Genomic DNA, 21,239 nt, shown 5'->3' with positions numbered 1-21,239 from the left:
TGCGCTCCTGGCAAGGCTGTTTGGCCAACAGCTGCTGCTCTACCAGTTTGTGGACTGTGCCCCCTTCTGCAGACTAATGAACAGTGTTGCTCCACAATGACGGATCCCCAGCTGCCATTATTTTGTCAGGAATGCTATCCCTGCCCTTCACCAGCACATTGTGGAGTGTTTCGGCCAGCCTATGGATCATGCTGTCGGTGGCAAGGTGCACTTCACTATGGATGGCTGGAGCAGCAGGCATGGGCAGGGAAAGTATCTAATATTTTCCGCCCATTGGGTCACCCTCCATGGTGTTTCTGAAGAGGGTGCAAGATCTGGGGCATCTCAGCTGGTGGTGCCCCCACATGGGTTAAAGGGGAGGCCTGTTCTACTTCCCTCTGCTACCTGTTCTGTCCACGGCCAGTCCGCCGTTGCTGAGCCTCCCAGCAAGTGGTCCCACTCCTACACTGGTATGCAGCACCATCGATGCCAAGCAGTGCTGAAACTCGAATCCATGGACGAGAACAGGCAAACCGGATCTGTAATCCTTGCAGCCTTACAGGATCAGATTCGGCAGTGTTTTTTCCCCAAAAAACTGGACACAGGGGTAACGGTGTCTGATAATGGTGCCAACATGCTGGCTGCCATTTCGAAAGGTGGTTTACACTCACTTACCTTGCTTGGCCCACGTCTACCTTGTAGTCCAGAAATTTCTACGGACTTTTGATGGGTTGAAGGACGCTGTGGCCTCAGCGCGAAAAGTGTCAGCCCTCATCCGTCGCTCCACAACCGCCACCACGGCCTTGAAACTGCTGCAATGCCGCCATATCCTGCCGCAGCACAGGCTTATTTCTGATTGTCCGACGTGGTGGAACTCCACCCTCTACATGCTGGAGAGGTTGTGGGAGCAGCGATTGGCGGTCAGGCTATACCTGTCTCAGACATCTTCCTCCAGAACAGGGCCACTGGACTACATTACTCAGGACCAGTGGCAGCTGATTGGACAGGTCTGTAAAGTGTTGGAGCCGTTTGAGCAGGCAACAAAATTGGTCAGTGAGGAGCACTGCAGCATATCAGAAGTGCTCCCTATTGTCTTCATGCTGGACAAGGCTCTTGACAAAGTGCTCGGACAGGGGGAGGAAGCCCTACTGAACAGTGGTCAGTCAAGTGGGGGAGTGAGTGAGCATGCTCAAATCCTGGATGAGGGGGCAGAGCTTGTGGAAACGCGGAAGAGCCCATTGTCCGGGGGTGGGAAGAAGATTCTGATGTGAAGCTGGAGCATGACGACAGTTCTGACAGCCAGGAAGAGGTGATTAATGGCAGACATCTCTTCTCTATGGCTGCGCATTAAAACTCTAAAATCAAGGCTCGACATGTGGGTGGCCACCATCTTAGATCCCCGGTGCAAGGTGAAAATGCAGCAAGGTGAAACCTGCTGAGTATTTTGAAGTAATTTTATCAGCCAATGCCAGATACTCCTTGTAGCAGCAGCACCACCAGCGGGCAAAGTAGTTACCGCCAGCGGCTGGCCCGTATGGTGAATGATTACTTGGGGTCGGACAGTGCTCCAGACAACATGGAGAGTAATGATGATCCCATGGAGTATTGGACAAAACAATTGGATACCTGGCCTGAACTTGCTCAGAATGCACTGGAGGTTCTTCCATGCCCCGCTGCCAGTGTTCTTTCTGAGCGAGTATTTAGTGCTGCAGGTATGTCCACAGACAATACAGGTATGTCCACAGACAATGTGGACATACTAACGTTCATTAAAATGAACGAGTCCTGGATCAGTGTGATAATTACAAGGCCCCTCTCACTGATTCATGATGAAGATTAGACAAACTAAATTAAAATTTTGCTGTAATGACTGCTGTGGAACCACCTCTAGGTCCAATGGCCTATGACAACTCCTGCTACTCCAAAAATAATTGTGATGATCGCCGTGAAACCACCTCTAGGTCCCATGGCCTACGACAACTCCTGCTGCTCCAAAACAAATTGTAATGACTGTCGTGGAACCACCTCTAGGTCCCATGGCCTACAACAACTCCTGCTGCTCCCAAAAAATTGTAATGACTGCCGTGGAACCACCTCTAGGTCCCATGGCCTACGAAAACTCCTGCTACTCCCCCAAAAAAATTGTAATGACTGCCGTGGAACCACCTCTAGGTCCCATGGCCTACGATAACTCCTGCTGCTCCAAAAATAATTGTGATGACCGTTGTGAATCCACCTCTAGGTCCCATGGCCTACGACAATACCTGCTGCTCCCCAAAAAAATTGTAATGACTGCCGTGGAACCACCTCTAGGTCCCATGGCCTATGACAACTCCTGCTGCTCCCAAAATTTTTTTTAATGACTGCCGTGGAACCACCTCTAGGTCCCATGGCCTACGACAACTCCTGCTGCTTAAAAAAAAAATTGTAATGACTGCCATGGAACCACCTCTAGGTCCTATGGCCTACGACAATTTTTGCTGCTCCCCCCAAAAAATTGTAATGACTGCCGTGGAACCACCTCTAGGTCCCATGGCCTACGACAACTCCTGCTGCTCCAGAAATAATTGTGATGACCGCTGTGAAACCACCTCTAGGTCCCATGGCCTACGACAACTCCTGCTGCTCCCCCAAAAAATTGTAATGACTGCCGTGGAACCACCTCTAGGTCCCACGGCTTATGACAACTCCTGCTGCTCCCCAAAAAAATTGTAATGACTGCCGCTGAACCACCTCTAGGTCCCATGGCCTATGACAACTCCTGCTGCTCCCCCCAAAAATTGTAATTACTGCCGTGGAACCACCTCTAGGTCCCATGGCCTACGACAACTCCTGCTGCTCCCCCCAAAAATTGTAATGACTGCCGTGGAACCACCTCTAGGTCCCATGGCCTACGACAACTCCTATTGCTCCCAAAAATAATTGTGATGACCGCCGTGAAACCACCTCCAGGTCCCATGGCCTACGACAACTGCTGCTCCAAAAAAAAATTGTAATCTGGATTGTGATTCAGCCACCACTAAAGCCAAAGTTATCAGCAGGACTGCCAGGGAACTGGTATTTGTTTAAAAGGAAACCTACATTAGGTTCCCTTTAACATTTAAAAGGAATTATTGTTTACAAACGTTGTTTTTTTCTACCTTTAACATTGTGGAAATAGGATCCACCGGAATGTAGCGGTGACGGAATTTCATCACCGCAGAATGCGGAATTATCACGATATCGGAAATCGCCTGTTCTGATCATCCCTAATCTATGCCCCCACCAATTGCAACCTTAATTGTAGACAACACCCCAATAACCTCGACTTCTAAGGCCTGCTGCTTGGGGGTTATACTTGACTCAGAGCTCTCCTTTAAACCTCACATTGCCTCATTTAGTACCGCCTGCTATTTCTAGCTCAAAAGTATATTCCGTATTCGTCACTTCCTTACACAAAAGGCAACCAAAATGCACACGCCTTAATCATCTCTCGCCTAGACTACTGCAACACCCTGCTCTGTGGTCTACCAAAGAACAGGCTGGCACATCTCCAATCTCTTCTAAACTCAGCTGCCTGCCTCATTCACCTTTCCACCCGTTCCTTTGATGCAGCCCCACTGTGCTGTTCCCTGCACTGGCTGCCTATTACCCAGAGGATCCAGTTCAAACTCCTGAATATCACATACATGACCCTTAACGAGTTGGCCCCTCCATACATCTCCTCACTAATCTCTAGATACTGTCCCACCCGCAAACTTCGCTCCTCCCAAGAAATTCTCCTGGCCTCTAAGCTGATCACCTCCTCTCATGCTCGCATCTAGGACTTCACACGAGCATCATCCCTCATCTGGAACTCTCTTCCACAGCCTGTACGTCATGCTCCACGCCTGGACATCTTCAAACGTACTCGTAAAACACACCTGTTTAGACAAACATTTTATAGCTCCTATTTACATATCTGTTTACAATGTAATTAGAGGCAAGTGCTCACTGCCTCATCCGCCCCCCCCCCCCCACATCTCCTTACCTAGTGTGTCCACCCACTACCCTTTAAATTGTAAGCTCGCAAGGGCAGGGTCATTCTCCTAATGTTTACTGTTTTTGTTGCAATACTTGTGATGCTTGAGACTCTGCTGTAGACTCTTGAGACGCTGCTGTTTTTTGGTTGTACCTATGTTCCCCTTGTCGTCTTATAGTGCTTTGTAAAGCGCTGCAGAATATGCTTGCGCTATAGAGCATAGAGCAGCAGGAGCTTGTTCAGAGCATTCTGTGCAATCTAGCGATAATGCTACGCTACATGCCCAACTAGTGATGAAATATGGCATATACAGTATTGTTTTAACCGTTACGAGTCAAAGAATGCATTTTGAGGTGTTTTCAAACTGTGGCACTTGTCATGTAAAAGTCAGGAAGGGGAACACATGAAAAAATGTCTAATTTATGCGTTTACGCCTAATTTTCTTTGATATATTGCCTGTGAAATAATACTTGAAAAAAAAATATTACCTAAAGAAAGCCAAGAAAGTGCTGAAGAAAAACATTATATATTACTTTCATGGCATAGGTAATACAAAGTTATTGCTGTATCAAAAGTGACACAGCTGATTTGTCAAGAACCTTAAGGAGTAGAAACCCCGGAACCTGAAATTAAGTGTGCAGATGCCAGTTTCTGCTGTAGGCAACTTACAGAGGAAGTGTAACCAAGGATTGAACTTCATACCAATCAGTAAATGATAGCCCCTTTCCCATCATAAATCTTTACTTTTTCTCGAATAGATAAGCGGGGGGGGGGGGGGGCTGTATGGCTGCTATTGTAGTAAAAGCCCTCCCACACCTTGGTCCTGACAGTTTGTTGTCTGTGAACCTCGGTGCATTGTGGGAAATAACAGCAGCTTCCAACTGCCAAGAATCCAGTATCACCCTCTGTGCATATGTATATCTAAAAAAAAACATTTATCACATTGTTATTGGGTGTAGTTATAGATCATGGCAGTTGTAGGTATAGTAAAGATGATTACATGCAGGCTGACAGTGAATTAAACAATATGAACAAATGACATGCCGAATATTAATCATTTCTTGATCTCTCCTATTTTTTAAAGGGAACCAGAGATGAAGCACCCTCATGTATTTTACCATATATATCAATGGGAACATAACAGCAAACACCTGCTCTGCTCTTTGTGTCATTCTTCTCTGCTAAATCTGCCTGTTATCAGCCCTGATAAGAATCCCCGACTGAGCATTCAGTGTAGCTTTCACCAGAATGATTATAGCTGAGTCAGTCTTCTCAGATGTCTTTTCAAGCCCAAGCCTGCCCCCTTGTGGCTCTGCTTTGCTGCTTTGAGGATAAATAGCAGGAAAGCAGAGCCACAAGGGGGCAGACTTGGGCTTGAAAAGATATCACAGAAGACTGACTCCGCTATAATCATTCCGGGAAAAGCTAGACTGAATGCTCAGTCGGGGATTCTTATCAGGGCTGATAACAGGCAGATTTAGCAGAGAAGAATGAAACCAAGAGCAGAGTAGATGTTTACTGTATTGTCCCCATTGATATATATGGTAAAATACAGGGTGCTTCGTCTCTGGTTCTCTTTAAGTTCTCTCTTTGCAATTTATTGATGTATTTGGTACTTACGTATTATCCCATCTGAAAAGTTAGGCAGCTTTTTGTTAAAGTTCTTTTTGATCCCTTAGCTGAAAGTCCCGGCTTTCCTTTGCACTGGGTCCCGAGTCAATGTGATGTCCCATTCCCAAGTTGGGGGGAGGGGTTGGGGGACGGGTGTCCCCTGCACTTTGCTGCAGAGAGCACAGTGGAATTGAGGCTTCTGCCCATTCCAGTAAGACAGAGAGGAGACGAGGGTGCATAGCTGCGCTGCTCCTTAATCTGTAATGAGAGACCCAGGGCATTTGACATAAGTTATGAAGACACAGATATATGCTGCGAAGGAAGAAGACCTACCGGGCGTGCTGTGCTGTGGGGTTCATCCAGTACTTTTGTAATTGCACTTTCTGCAGCCAAGTAAGGGGTACAGGATGACCTTGCCCTGGTGAACTTACAGTCTAGCAATGAGAGGGGCAGAGACATTAGGTAAGACCAAGGCAACAAAAGCAAATCTGCAGGAGGGAAGACTTTCTGACCTGCATTTTTAAGAGCTATTCAAGCTGTAATTTGATGTCAGAGGGCATACCATGCAAAAGGGCTGCGGAATATATCAAGCAATAGCAGGATCCAGTTGATTAAATGTAAAAGGAAGCTATCTGCTTTCAGTCTTGAAATACTGAAAGCTATACAGTCTCATGTCTGTGACTTAAGGTGCACTTTCAAAAACAACCATGTTCCATACTTTTTACTGGCTTTGTGCTTTGAACAGTTTAGTTTGTGTAAATTCTGACTGCTTAATCTGACCTGATCTGGTATTTAATGCTCAAATCCATACACCCTCTCGTCTATTGCTTGTTTTACATACTCAGATTTTTTTTTATCCTTCAGTAGTAGCCTGTACATTCTTTGTTTCGCCTCTATTGTGCACTATGCCGTGTGATCATAGAAGTCGTTAAGTGCACTCGTCACAGTTGAAGGCACGTTGTCAAGCCACACAGTGTATAATGATCTATTCTTATTGATCTTTTGTGTTTGCTTAATTTTTGAATTAACAATATAGAGGAATCTTAATGAAGATGGACACCTAGATGTTTTGATCTCTGTCTGCATTCTTCATCCTGATAGATAGGAGGCATGAGGTTCCTTCTCTTGCTCACTATACACCAGGTTCTAGCAGTCTTTGATTTTACAGGCATTGCACATGGGTTCAGCCCATCGCCTTGCACTGACCCTTGCATTAGGAAGTCACATTTGGATGTATTAAAGCAGTCTGCCTAATAACCCTTGCACAGTCCATATTGATTTTCTGGGAGAGAGTTTATGAACTAAATAAACTTGAAGTTGGTGTCTTAATAAACTGCTCTTCTCAGACTGTCACATTTAGTTACAGTATTGCGGAGTTTAGGCAGTAGTGGGGGTGCAAGGGGAGAGAGAGGCTAATTCTGTTACAGATTGTTCACAGCAGGGCCTCCAAATTAGCCCTTTGTTTTGTAATGCCACCTTGCCTGGGCTCGCTTTGAGCACACTTCTCAGTTTTACCCTAATGAGTTGCAACACTGATAATGTGCCTGATGATCTTTCATTGATTTCACTATCACTTGCTTGTCTGGTAATTGATCCGTTGCTGAGCCTCTAGTTAATTATATCGGCTCTGACATGGCCCAGTCCTCTGGGAATCTCAAGTCCTGCAGAATAACAGATTTAATAAAACAGTCTATTACTACGGCAGGTGCATACCTCTGATTATATATATATATATATATATATATATATATATATATATATATATATATATATATATATATATATATATATATAGTATTGCACAAGGAGCTGTAAATGTGAGGAGTGGTGAGAGAAAGGAGGTATAGGAGATGGATAGAGAAAGAGACAGGGACAGAGAAGGAGGAGGGGGGGGGGGTCGAGTGATGCAGAGGAGAGGAGGAAGCCTGCTATTGACAGTGTCCTTAAGCCTCCCTCAAATAACAGCCATTAGTGGGAAGGTCAGGAGCTGAGCAGGCAGCTTGACTGAAGCATTGAGTGCCACTTCTGAAATCAAGAGGCTAGCAAATTTTAGAGGGAGTTTAAATGGCTACTATCTGGCTGTGAAAGCACAGCCAGTGTTGGCACAGTCGACTCACAGCTTTTCTTCTTGGTTGTATGCTTACGTCCCATATATATATATATATATATATATATATATATATATATATATATATATATATATATATATATATTTATATTTATGTCTGTGCTCATGCACACACTTTGCTGTGAGTACTTTCTTTTGGAGTGTGTGTGTGTGTAGTGTGTAACTGTGAGTGTGTATAGCAGTGTGTGGATGTGTGCACGCACTAAATGGTTGTGAACTGAAGGAAAGTTTAACTGAAAAGCTTTCAAGAGCTGTTGGATGGAGAGAGCAAAGCACATTTGTGTCAACACAGTGCAGGTTTTCTCATCTCTCCTCATTGTGTACTAATGACACTGAGCAGTCACACAAGCTCTTTGCTGCTGTCTTTGTTTGTTTTACAGACACTGGATGCTGGCTTTATTGTTATGTTGAAGATACAGAGAGAAAGTGCAGCTTTTTTTTTTTTTGTCCATTTTGTCCTATTGCATGTCTGCTTTGTTTTATTACCAGACAAATCTACCCTGACTCTCTTTCTGAGGGAACTTTTAGCACAGCCTTTTTCTATGCAGCTTGCTTCACTGATGTCTGGGATGATTATGAGGCTAAAGGTATAACCAGGGTCAAAACTTTAACCCTTTCATTGCTGCTGCAGCTTCAAGGGCAGGTTCAACGGTAACAGAGCACAGTTTTATTTTAGCGCTCTTTAAATTGTATTTTGACTGTATTGTTCACGTTGCGATCTCTATTATAGTTGTGTAAAGTGAAGTGATTTTTATTACGAGGTGTGCTTTTTAGGGATAAAGTAAACCTTGCAGCTCAGGCTTTAGAAGTGTGCATGGAACTGAAATGTACGGGATGGATCACTGAGCTAAAAATAAAATTACAAAAAAAGTCCTGGTGCCTGTTTCTGTACCTTATTTAGTCTGGGTTTAAATCATTCATATTGACATTTTGGCACCAAGTAAATCAGTGAAATATTTCAGCTCTGCCTTTTGCCAACTTGCTAGATTCCCTCCTAGATTTTATTTTATTTAATAATCCGGTTGAGAATGATTAAAGTAAGAAAAATAAAACAACAGTGCAGTGGAAAGAGGTGTGTGGCATTGACAAGTGTCAGATGTGGCATTTTAACCTGACGTTTCATTGAAGAAAAGCAGGAGATAGAATGAGAGAAGCTGCAAGCGAGGGCCAGAGTCCTCTCCCTCTCCTAAGTGCCTGTGATCAGTGGCTGTGTGTGTGCGCGTGTCTATGTGTATATGGTTATCTGTAGGCTGAGAGAGGTTAGTGCAGGATGTCATTTGGTGCCTGACAGAGGAGCAGTGCAGCTGACTCTGTGCTCTTCTAGCCAGTGACATCCTTAAAGCTGCTTCTTGGGTCTCAGGCAATTTTTTTCTCCTTTAGTGCTACATGCACACCTGACAGGCAGCTGTTAGGCTGAGCAAAGAGGAGCCTTGGGGAGTCACAATCCATGCATAAATGATAGGGGTATCTGTGAGGAAGGTGCAAAATAAGCTTTGCATCTTTCACCCCCCCACCATCAGCAGCACATCCCTCCTTACTACTTCACCTCCCACCCACCCCCTTCCTCATCCTCTCCTACACTTTTTTACTCTTTCTCTAAATGAAATGCAGTCTACATGCAGCTCTGTAACTACTCCACACTTGTGCTACTGAATGCCAAGAGGCTCAAAAATCAACCTTCACTTTTCAGTCAGAAGAAGCAGAAGTGGATGTGAGAGAAAGAGACATACAGCGAGACAGACAGCGACACAGGAGGGCGAGAGACCGGGCATTCAGAGACTCTTGCCCTGACAACTCCATGCAGTTCGGTACGAGGACGCCGGCAAGCGAGCCAGGGTACATGGGGGCATGGCAGAACTGTGATGCCAATCTTCTTTTCAGAATGTCCCAACAGGTGAGTGCATGCTTTTTACTTTCTCACTTGCAGGATTGAAACTGTTGTATGAAGAGACTTGTGTCATTGTGCTTTTAACCTGTTTATTGCCAGAATTCCATGTTTATTTTATTGTATATTTTTTATGCGATAATGTGTCCACGGTCTGTCTTTGGGATTGTTTTAGCCAGTTTTTCAGGTTTACTGTTTTTTTTCCCTAAACACTTTATTTTACTGAACAAGGCTGACTTGCGAATGCAGTGCTGCTTCAGAGGCCAGTTACCTGCTTCTCTTTCAGAGTTGTTCAGAGAGAGGGAAGTGAAAAATCAACTGAAACATAGATGAAATGCAAAACAATTAGCCCGTAGCATCCTTTCTGCGAAAGTAATCAAAAGTGGAATTAAAACCACATCCACTCTTTCCTTCTTCCTTTCCCTGATTTCGCAGTGATAGAAATTTGAGGGGCCCCTCTCCTAGGATCTTAATTGACTTCATGTGGTTGAGAACAGCTTCCCCCAGTTCTCAGATGAGCTGAACTGCTGTGTTGTTTAAACTGCTCACGGCACAGACTGAATGGTTGATGGCTAAACTCAGTTAAACTGCTCTCCTTCTTTCTCCTTCTCTTTTTATTCAGCTGTTCTTTTTTCTCTCTGCTTCCTTTTCTGTTTATTTTGTTTCTTTCAGTTTATGTATTTGTTTAACCCATTTCCAGCTCAATAGGTTTCTTGCATTCTTTATCACATATACATAAGCACTTTCATTCTCCCCCTTTTCCTCTCACTTACACTGTAAGACTGTGTCTTGGCGTTCTCCCTAGAGCTTTTCCTGCACTGGGGGCCACCTTAAAGGCATCTTGGTATGCAGCTATTGACGGGGAAGCTGAAATGTTATTGGAAGGCCAGTAACAACTGATAATTAATCACACAAACTGGTGTCTCTGTACCATGCACATGGTGATACGTAGGCAGCCGGCTGCCTTTTCTCTGCCTCATCCTACAGTTCTGGCTTCAAAAGAAGTAAGAGAAAAATATGCAGCTAACTTTATCTTCTGGTCAAGCACTAAACTCATGTTAAAGTCTGTCCAAAGTATTTTTTCTCTAATCTTGTCACCTTTGTGAAAAAATATACCGCATAGTAAATGATTTTTAATAAATCTGAACATAAAATACCTTTTTTTTTTAAAATACCAAAAAAAAAACTATTTTTAACAAATGGGTGTGCTCCATGCTTTGTGTTTTACATACAAAATCGTTTCTAAAAAAAGGGTTTTCATGCATTGGATGGTAGGGAAGGTGTTAAAGAAGCTGTAACATTTCACAACTTCTCTATCATCAGGACCAAAGAGTTGGCTAAAGCATGCTTTGTAACAAGGCATATTTTGGTATCTCCTGTAGAGGGACCCTGATTACTGCTGATAATACTGTAAGCTGATATGAATCACTAACGAACATTAACAAGAACTGATAGACCAGCTCCTTAACATGGCTATAAAATATAAAGGTAACAACATTCATGATGCAACAATAAACAAACATACATACCTGCGTATGTATGTGTCCTGTATGTATATATATATATATATATATATATATATATATATATATATATATATATATATATATATATATATATATATATATATATATATATATATATATATATATATACACACAGTAGTATTTATGTGCGGCTGCATGCTTGGGTGCTCTTGAACAATATTCAACATTATTTTATTTTGCTATGTTCAGGCAGCTGAAATATTTTTTTTACACTTCACAATATTTTTTTTATCTGAAGTGATCACATAGTTGGTATAAGGAAAATTAACATTTCCATCAAAAGTTGTATTACGACAGGTAAATAGGCTTTTAGATTGTATGGCCTCACTCTAATGCTACAGAGAGAATGTAATTCTGGAGAAGAGCTAACAGAAGTGAATCCAAATAATGATCAATTGATAAATGGCTATTGAACCGCAAGGACAGTGTGAGCTATTGCCTGTTTGGCATTAAAAACAAGAGGAATAAATTTCAAAGCATGCAGCCTCAGCAGGGCTTGAAAAATACCTAACGTAAACAATCATGTAAATTAGGGATTGCGGTGGGAAGGGAAGCCTTCCTAAATTTGTTCCGGTCTCAGAGATTAAAAAGCTGAGAGAATTGGGACAGCCTTTATTATGGCTTTAATAATTTGCTACTCGTGTTTTGGCAGCGTATTACGATCTTGCACATTAATCCTAGACACGTGTTAAAACATTTGGAGCTTTTTTTTTTTTTTTTTAATCTAGGACATCGCTGACTTAAAACATCTGAAAAGTAAACAGGCCATCATAGCATTGCCTGTAAAATATCTTTATATTTAAAAATGTGTTTAAAAGTTCCCTAACTTTTTTCACGGATCTGACTTGTTCCAGTTTATTTGCAATATGAACCTGTTTTCAGTTGAGCACACTGATGAAACTTTCACTGCTTATCTGCATTCCATCAGGTGTATCCTCCAGAATTCAGATGTCAGCCACAGCAAACATATTGCTTACAGAGGAATTTATAACAGATTATCCTGATTAATTGCTCAGGAAATACATACAGGGCATCATTTAAAATCTCCATCTTCTAATAGTTAAAACTTAGTGAAAGGAACATAATGCTCTAAGTGGCAGCTTCACTTCAGGTGTCTGAGTAACACAACATCATTTTTTAATCATACTTCATCCTGATGTTTGTTGGGAAAATGACTTTTCAACTCTCTTAAATAGCAGTTTGGCTCACTATAAAAGTCAAGTTATGCGGTGCAAAGTATGCAAGGCAGCCACAAAATTGATCTTAATGGCACCGTTCTCAAGTCACAAATAAGCACATTACTTCAGCCTTAATATGCCCAACCAGTCCAGTGCAGTGCATTGCCCGTCTTAAGTATGTGTTCATCCTTTACTGTAAGTGTTTTTAAAATACAAATGGAATCATTAAATGTTAATAGCTCATAAAGACATTGATGTTTTCCTGAGCAAGTCATATTTAGTTTTTCTCTTTAACATAACTGCAAAATACAAATTAAGCGTTCACTGGGCCTCTTTTGTCTGTATTATATGAAAAAGTGCAAAACAGCTTTAAAGTATCCAAACTCATCATCTGGTTTTGTACAGCTTCTTCTTCTTTTTTTTTTTTTTTAGCACAAAAGAACTGATAACCTGAAAGGGCATATGTGTGATCTGCATTTAAAGGTGGTTGTCTGGGGTCACTTTGATCGATGACAAGTAGAGAATGACCAGAAACTGCCTGCATGTCCTTCTCTGACTTATGCCTGCTTACCCCCAACCCCTTCTGCCTTCATCTGGCAGAAGTATGCAGGGCAAATAGCAGAGAGGACATTGAGAGGAACAGGAACCAGACCTAGGGTGTGATGGATGACAGGAAAAAAAATATTAGCAAAGTTTTCAAATTCATGATCAGGGAATGTATGTATTTCAAGTTTTTTAACCAAGTAAGTTGATGGCTTTTGTGCTATTTCAACAAATGCCTGTCATTTCTTTAGACGGCCAGAGTTCACCAGTAAGCTCATTTTAGACTGCTATATTTAATATATTATGCTTAGGTTTAATTTGTACACAAACAGTTATCGGTCCTTTGGTATGCTTTCTGTAATAAATTCAGATGGATGGACGGACAGAAAGATGGATGGAGGGATGTGAGTACGGATGGATGGATAGACAGGTAGATGAGTAGATAGGTGGATGGATGTATACATGCACGGGAGGATGGATGGATTGGTTTTATGAAAAAATAGCAGGCAGATTTAAAGAGACACAGAGTACGGTTTGATTTCCGTAGTCTTGAGATATACTCATAACCTATATGTTATTCAGTTAAATTAACTGACCTGTGATTTTTCACTTACCAAAATAAAAAAAGCCCCTAAATAATTGAAAATGAATGAACGAATACACTGATTGAAGCTATGGTTTCATTTAGCTCGATGGATAAGCACACAGAAGCGGTGACATGAAAAACAACATATAAGGCTATCATAAAATAAAAAAAAAAATACTAGCTTTTAAGTGAAACTGGTACAATTAACATTTTAATATCCTTAAACTTTGATGCTATGTTAGCGAAATATATTCTGGAATGTAACCCAAACTAACCATTCCCATAAATTTAAATCCAGTTAATTAAACTTGATATACTGCAGTGACCCGTTATTTGCCAGTCTGGAATGTGACTAGGTGTGACGTGCAGCGGCCTACTAAGGCATTTGCAGCGTGCTTGTAAACCTTTTTAATAGCTTAAGACCCTCTGTTGAATGGTGCAGGTGCTTCCAGACGAGAAGGGGTTAAACACTTTGTAAAAAAGCCTTCATACGGTGCACTGGAAAAAAAACAAAACTTCAGCTTAATAGTATTCAGAGTCAATTTTTGGCAAGATAAAATATTTAATAATGTTATTATGAATTTGTATTATTATAAACATCCATTGAAATAGGTTGTATAATATAAAGCAGGGTTATATTTAGTCATTAGGCCAGCATGCTACTTCTTACTAGACATTAGGAAAACGTTCCTGTGTACCGTATGGGTCAGAATAGAAACACAAATTATACAATAATAGTAACAGTAAAAATAGAAATGAAAACAAAATCCAATGATTTAGATTCTAGATAACAGCTGCAGCTCATCAGTTTATGTACTTCTTTACAAATCTGATTAACATTTATTCTTATATATTTCATTCCTGATGATTTTAAACAAAAATTTGAGATGCAACAAAAGTCACAATGCTCATTTTATTCACCTCCTACCAGGTAAGATAGCCAGCAATGAACATTGTCCTACCTCACCTTGCCGTGAAACATGAAAAAAAATATGATTGCATATCTCATTCACTCTCCTGAGTGTACTTTGTTTAATTTCTTTTTAATTGTTTTTACTGTTTTACACGTATTTATTAAATATATCATTTTTGACAGGGTCACCTGTCAAACAAATAGGGTTTGAACACTGCTTATATCGTTGTTTTTTTGTGTTTTTTGTTTTTACTGAACACTCAGTAAAAATAATTCACAATTTTTTTTTTAATGAGCAGCTGATTGATTTTCACATGTACAGTTATTTTCAGAAACTGTACTCGATTGACAACATTTCCTCTATCCAAACTCTAGGTGTGTAACTGAATTACCTCAGAAGTAGTCATTTGCTTCTCCTGTCAGCGCTATGCTAAAAATTTGACATAGATTTTTAAAATTCATGTTTGTCTACATTTACTGAATTTTGTGTATTTGCCTACGTTTTCTCTCTCTCTCTCTCTCTCTCTCTCTCTCTCTCTCTCTCTCTCTCTCTCTCTCTCTCTCTCTCTCTCTATATATATATATATATATATATATATATATTCTTAACACACATGAATATGGTAAATTGCATATAGGATGAGCAACCTTTTACCTTTTTTTGGGGGGCATTTTATTTCTTGTGCTTGTTCTGATGTCATAGTTAGCAATAAGTAAAGCAATGCCCGAAATCACTGTCTCTAACTTCATAACAAGTGCTTCAGATTATAATGTTTATTATATAAGGGAACAGAAGGTTTCTATGTTGTTTAATTAAAATCTCCTTAGAGAGGAGTTTAAGTCAGTGTGTTCTTTCTAGTCCCATCATACTTCAGTGACAAGCTAAAATCTTGCAATGGCAGGTTTTATTAGCTTCCTTTTTTTGATGCGATGTACACTGCCATGCAATTACTCAATTGCCACTAGTCCTGGCGATTCATGTTGTACTCGCTGACAGAAGAATTGACATTAGACGGCTAAGTGACAGATCGTTACTACTGTATGCTTGTTTAAGCCATATGCAAATTTTGTATTACTTTGAAAGATTTTTTTGCCATTTGATCTTCAGTTTTGGAATATGTTCTACTACAATACTCTGGCATCCTGTTCATAAAAATGCATTATTATAGTTTACACTCTTATGCACTGTGTCACGTTAAAGAAGTCTGTGTCAGTACATTTTTTTTCAGCCTACATAAGTAGCCACACATGTTTTGCTTATGTTATCTATGTATATATTGTTGTTTTTATACCACGCTAATGTATTTCAAACCATAATTAGGTAATTTAGGCCGTCTATTTATTTATCTATCTGTTGGCATGGAAACATATGTTTTTCAGCTGAGCATCTACTTTTTCAGATTTCTTCTATGTTCCTTTTCAGTGCTAACTTTTCCCTGTTGTATTTAGCAAAATTATCTACACTGAGGATAAAATTCAGATCTTGCTATAATTTACTCACTCAGAATTATGCACAATAAATCAATTAAATCCACCTATGCACCGAAGTCTAGTACAAGCAGCACAAGTAGATACAATCTTTGGAAACTGATTGAAGTCTGCATTCAGTGAGGACAATTTATGCTGCTGTGTATGCACACCTTGTATAACATATACATATTGGTTATATGTAGCTTGCAGGTGCGTTAGTTTATTGTGGTTTTTTTTTAGCTAATCAGCAAATGATGCTTTGACTGTAGTAAAGGGACTGAAGCATTCCATTGCCTTGCATGTTTGTTGTGAGATGAGTATACTGCAGTATTGTAAATATTTACTCCACCCCAGCACCTCTTCTCTCTTCACTTGTCATCTTCTTACAGAACCTTTCTACTCAGTACACTACATTGTAACCCCACCTCATTCACACATTTAACATTGACCTTTTATATTTAGGCCTCATGAAAGAACAGGTGTCACAACGATTCTATTCTTATGGTAATGATGGTCAGTCTAATGATACACCCAAAATGTAGACCTATATTAGTGTATATGCCTTCATAGTGGTAGATGTTCAGTGTTTCAGGGATTGCTCTTTTGCCATATGTGAGCTATTTTGTAACTGAATATGCTATAAGAGATGTCTGCTGTTGCAGTGCAACCAAATAATTTGTATGCGGAATGCAATGAGGAAAGCTGTGTTTTGCATGGCATATTCAAACATGCTGGTGGCCATAGAATATCTTGCGAACTCCATCAGGGAAGGTGGGTTTTCAAAACTTGCTTATGTATATGAGTAGCATGTTTGTAATGTAGATGTAGGCTTAATGATTGCATTGGAAATGTGAAGCTATAAAGACACCTGTGTGCACTTGTATTTTATTATCTCATTCTTGAGGACAGACGACCTGTGCGAGCTAATGTATACTTTACAAACCTAATAATAATACACAATAATTTGTAAGTGCAACACAAGGTGCTACTTATCTTCTTCAGAAGAATCATAGAGCTGATATGTATCACACAGAATGGGCCAGAGTTGATGCCACAACTAAAAAAGGAAGTGGAGATTTGTCCTTATAAGTGTGTAGCGTTGCTGGATCCTAAACATTCCTCATAAGAACAATGTTTAAAGCTAAGATGATGAATATGATGAATTCAGCATGCAAGTCTGGTGCTTTTATGTCTAAGCAATGTGCATATTTGTCTAAGGCTTTTGGGATTGTATGCAGTGTTTACAGAATACACAGCGTATATGTCCACAGTGAAGCATATGCCTATGCTGCAGTAAGCTTCACTTTGCATAGCATTAAAATCACTTGAACTTTCAAATTGTATGTTGTCAATATTCAGCAGGTGATCCTTCCCTCGGAACGGTGGGAAAAGTGCATTGATAGCAGTGTCCGATGCTTCCATATATGTTCTGCCCTTGGCATGGGCTGGCTAGTCTCTGAATGAAAATTTGCTAGGCAGGGGCTGATGCTTTGGTTGTTTAAACTGACTCCAGCAGCCTAGACATGTTATTACGGTATATACATGCTGCTGGGGGATTGGCTAAGTACAATGCACCTGAAAACCAGTTGTCCAGAAAAAAAAGTGAATGTTGACGTTCAGATAAATTATAAAGGAACATACATATATATATATATATGTCAACACAGGCATCTATAAGAAAAGGTAGAGTGCCTCTTAAAATACATCCATAATTTGTATTCTGATATAACCTAATGAACATAAGATACATTAATACTCTTTTTGTAGAGGAATGTTGAGTATGGTTGAGTTACTGGTTATATTGTATTTTTACACAGTAATGTGTTTTATATGGTTGTATAATTTGAAGTAACAGAAAGAATAAGAAAACATATTGCAAAATGTGTCGTCATAATGTAGCACTGGCCATTAAGCAGGCATGGAAAACTTACAATGAAAAAGTAATAGAATGTGGCACACAATACAATTACAATTAGTTACTTTGTGATGCCCTTGTGTGACAACTGTGATGCTATTATAGTTTTTGAGAGTGTTTTATTTTACAGTATACATATATCATTTTTCTAGTAGTGTAAAAGGGCCTTCAAATAAGTGTATTTTTCCCTTTTCAAACTCTTGTAACACGATCATGTGAAAACAATCTATTCTCAATATTTTATGCTTATGCTTGAATTATTTCTACTCCACTGTCTGCAGTTCGTTTATAGAAAAAGCTTTGCCTTCAGAAGAAGATGTCATTTTGAATCTGAAGCCACAGTTTAAGGCCACACAAATTTCTGTAAACAATCTAGTCTTTGGACTGCTCTTATATTCTTGTCCGGTGTCATCGTCTACAGCTGACACAATCAGCCTTTTCTCGTACACATGCATAAGAAGTAAACATACCAATCTGCACTGTTGCTGTTGCGGTTATTCATTCAGCTCATTTTAAGAGTTAAGTGCAACTTCATACCCCACTGCAGACTTTACAAGAACCTGCCATGAAAGCATTATATTACCTCAACTTCCTTTCAATCCAAACAAACTATCTCCACCACTCAATTAAACAAGGTTGCACGTGCTGTTTGTAGTCGTTTTTTTTTTTTTTTTTAAATCCCTCTACCCATGTGTTTTTGACAGGAAGTCTCCTCTCTTCCATGCTCCCCTGTACAAAACTTTGATCAAGTGCTTATCGAAGACATGGTTCTTCAAGCTATCACACCAGATTATTCAGTAATACACCTGATTATAGGTGTACGATGTTGAAAGAAAAGTGTAATTGCATCTCAAAAGTATTCCTTCCTATGTACATACACATCAGCGCACAAGATGCCTGCAGCTCTGTTGCATGGCTTGTTGTTGCGTTTGCCGTCCTAGTGGTTCATTGGGTGTGCTAGTCCATCAGCTGGAAAAGGTATCGTGGGTCTTGCATCTTTATCACTTTGCCCATTTATCTGTATGTAACTTTGTTCACATTTCTGAACACAGAGGGACAGAATCTACTTGATAGAGACCAAATGTACTGCATTTATGTGACGTTTTATGCTGAAATTTATGGCCCAATATTTCTAGCATGTTGAGCAGAGGACAGAGCATGTCTTTTATCACCAATCAAAAGAGTTGCACAAAATTAAGGCTAGGCGATTGCATGCTTCTTCAGCACAACATTTCTTTTATCTTCTTCCTTTTATCAATCTGTGCATATATGTGCCAGGGAGACCTCGTATGACTGATGATAAGCTAGCAGAGGAATCTCTGAGTAGTTTACACGGTGATCTCCTATGAACAGAGGTAAAGGAAGGATTGCCAGAACCTTAGCACCAGCAAAAGATTTCTCAGTTTGCCAGGTCACTGTGACACTGTGATGGGGGCTGATTATAGGAGAACAGCTTGTCTGACATGATACAAGTCTGGCGTCAACCAGAGTCCAAGTAACTTCAAGCTTCTTGTCAGTCTTGCACTTTGTTTCAATTTATGAAGTGTAATAATTCAAAATTTTGCTATTCAGATGAGTTCCATCCTTTTGTCTGCATGGAATGAAATAAAAATAGCAGTTTCAACAGCTGATCTTGTAAGCAAGAAAAAATAATTGACCTTATTTGGTAAATACGTATTATATTGATGCCCGGACGTATTTAGGATGATAAAGAGCAAAGTGAAATAGTTCATAGTAACTATCCATCAATCATTTTTTAGTGACTTGACCCGTCTTATGCAATAACAATAGGAAAGCTGATGGTTTCTACTGGCCTGCTGCACTTTGCACATCAGGATTGCACTTAGCATTGCCCTATTAGACAAGGAAGAAGAAGTGCTTATTGCTACTGAGTCTTATGCTGTTTCTATGCCATGCAAGGATAAATAGATTTGCTTTACAGTTTGACTTCTGCTAGAGGTCTTCACCTCAGATGATAGTGATTCAGCCTTTTGTCAAGTGGAAGTAGGCATTTTGCTGATGAACATATAATATGACAGGTCATGACAGGAGATGATACTTTTATAGAATTGGTTTAAGGCCGCTGTGCTGCATTACTTGAAACGCTTAAAAATGTGTAAATATCTAGCCCAGCCGAGCTACTCAACCATCTGTTAAAAGACTTGGCCAAGCTGCCCATGCATTCAGTCATTTGGATGTAACTCGATTGTCTGTCTCCTGCACATACATCGGACATGTAAATTCCGCATGTTACTTACTTGCTTGTTACCTTCAGACTGACAGCTACGGACACTGGAAAATCACCTAAACATTTCCAACTCAACCAATCATGTCAGCTGCCCAACCGTTGACCACCACAATGCCTTTTTAAGCTTTCTTATCACTACGCAGTCCTGTTGGAATTTTGTATGTAAGATAGCAAGTATTTCATGTCCATTCTATGTGACACAACCACGTAGTCACTTTAAATGGCGTCAGTTATAGAGGACTATATAAAGGAAAATGTTTAGATTGCATGTTGATGTTCAGCAGCTGTTGTTCTAAGATGTTCTAAATGCTTTATTATTTCATTGATTCACACATAATATAGAGCGTCAATATCTGTGTCCTGCTCACAGTTTTTTCTTATTTGATTTTTGGCAAAAAGGAGAGCAATAAAACTCCTACACATTTGTTTATCTTTTTTTTTTTTTTTTTTTTAATCACAGACTGCTCTTTTAACTGTTATATTTCTGAGTTGCTAACATGCTGTTTTGAGGAGTTTTTTTGTCTATCACATAAGGGAGCAGCTCTCACAAGCTTGCAGTGGAGGAATACATCACACAGCATACTGCCACAAAGAGGCAGCCTGCACCAGTCAGGAAGTGTCTGCCAAGAGCTATAATGAATGAGAGCTCGCTGGCAATACTGATTCCTTTCCATGCTGATATTTCCTGGTGCTTCCACATCTGACACCTCCATACACTCCAGTACTTCTGCAGCTCTTTCTGTGCTAATGAGCTATGAGCAGCCTTTAAACATATTGCCATAAATCATAATATTTCTGCACTGTACTTTTTTGTGACTCCTCTTGCCTTTAATGTTATTTTATGGTGTTATTATCGAGCAGCGCCATGCTTAAGTGGTTAGTACTCTATGCTAGCAGCACCAGGGTTGTGGGCTAAATTCCCACCTCAGATTTAATACTTTTTCCCAAGCTTGTGTGAATTTTTTGTAAATAATCCGGGCTTATTCCTTAAGGTTCAAACATGCTTCTAGGTCTATTGACTCCTGATAAAAGGGGTCCTTGTGTGTGTGTGTGCGTGTGTGTGTGTTTCCATGCATGTCAGTGTATGTAGGTGTGTGCACGGGTGTGTGCTGCTTGTGAAACTGCACAGTTGCATGGTCATTTGTTTTCTATGTGCTGTGTGGGGCTAGGTTCACAGTGGGACGTTGCGTTATTATGTGACGTTAAAGTCAAAATGCAGCATTACAAGGCAACGCA

General features: G+C 40.3%; 1 protein-coding gene across 5 annotated transcripts in view; it reads left to right on the top strand.

The window, feature by feature from the left end:
* Positions 1–21,239, top strand: part of BNC2 (basonuclin zinc finger protein 2) — a 703,423-nt gene that overhangs the window by 317,255 nt on the left and 364,929 nt on the right. For all 5 annotated transcript variants that reach the window (XM_068234374.1, XM_068234375.1, XM_068234376.1 and 2 more), the window contains exon 3: positions 9,409–9,612. In XM_068234374.1, coding sequence (XP_068090475.1) covers positions 9,409–9,612 — 204 coding nt within the window. The remainder of the gene's footprint in view (positions 1–9,408; positions 9,613–21,239) is intronic.

Source organism: Hyperolius riggenbachi, chromosome 1 (genome assembly GCF_040937935.1).
Source record: "Hyperolius riggenbachi isolate aHypRig1 chromosome 1, aHypRig1.pri, whole genome shotgun sequence".
Taxonomy (NCBI): domain Eukaryota; kingdom Metazoa; phylum Chordata; class Amphibia; order Anura; family Hyperoliidae; genus Hyperolius; species Hyperolius riggenbachi.
Note: the sequence above shows the minus strand (reverse complement) of the source record. Positions and strands in the feature narration are given on the sequence as shown.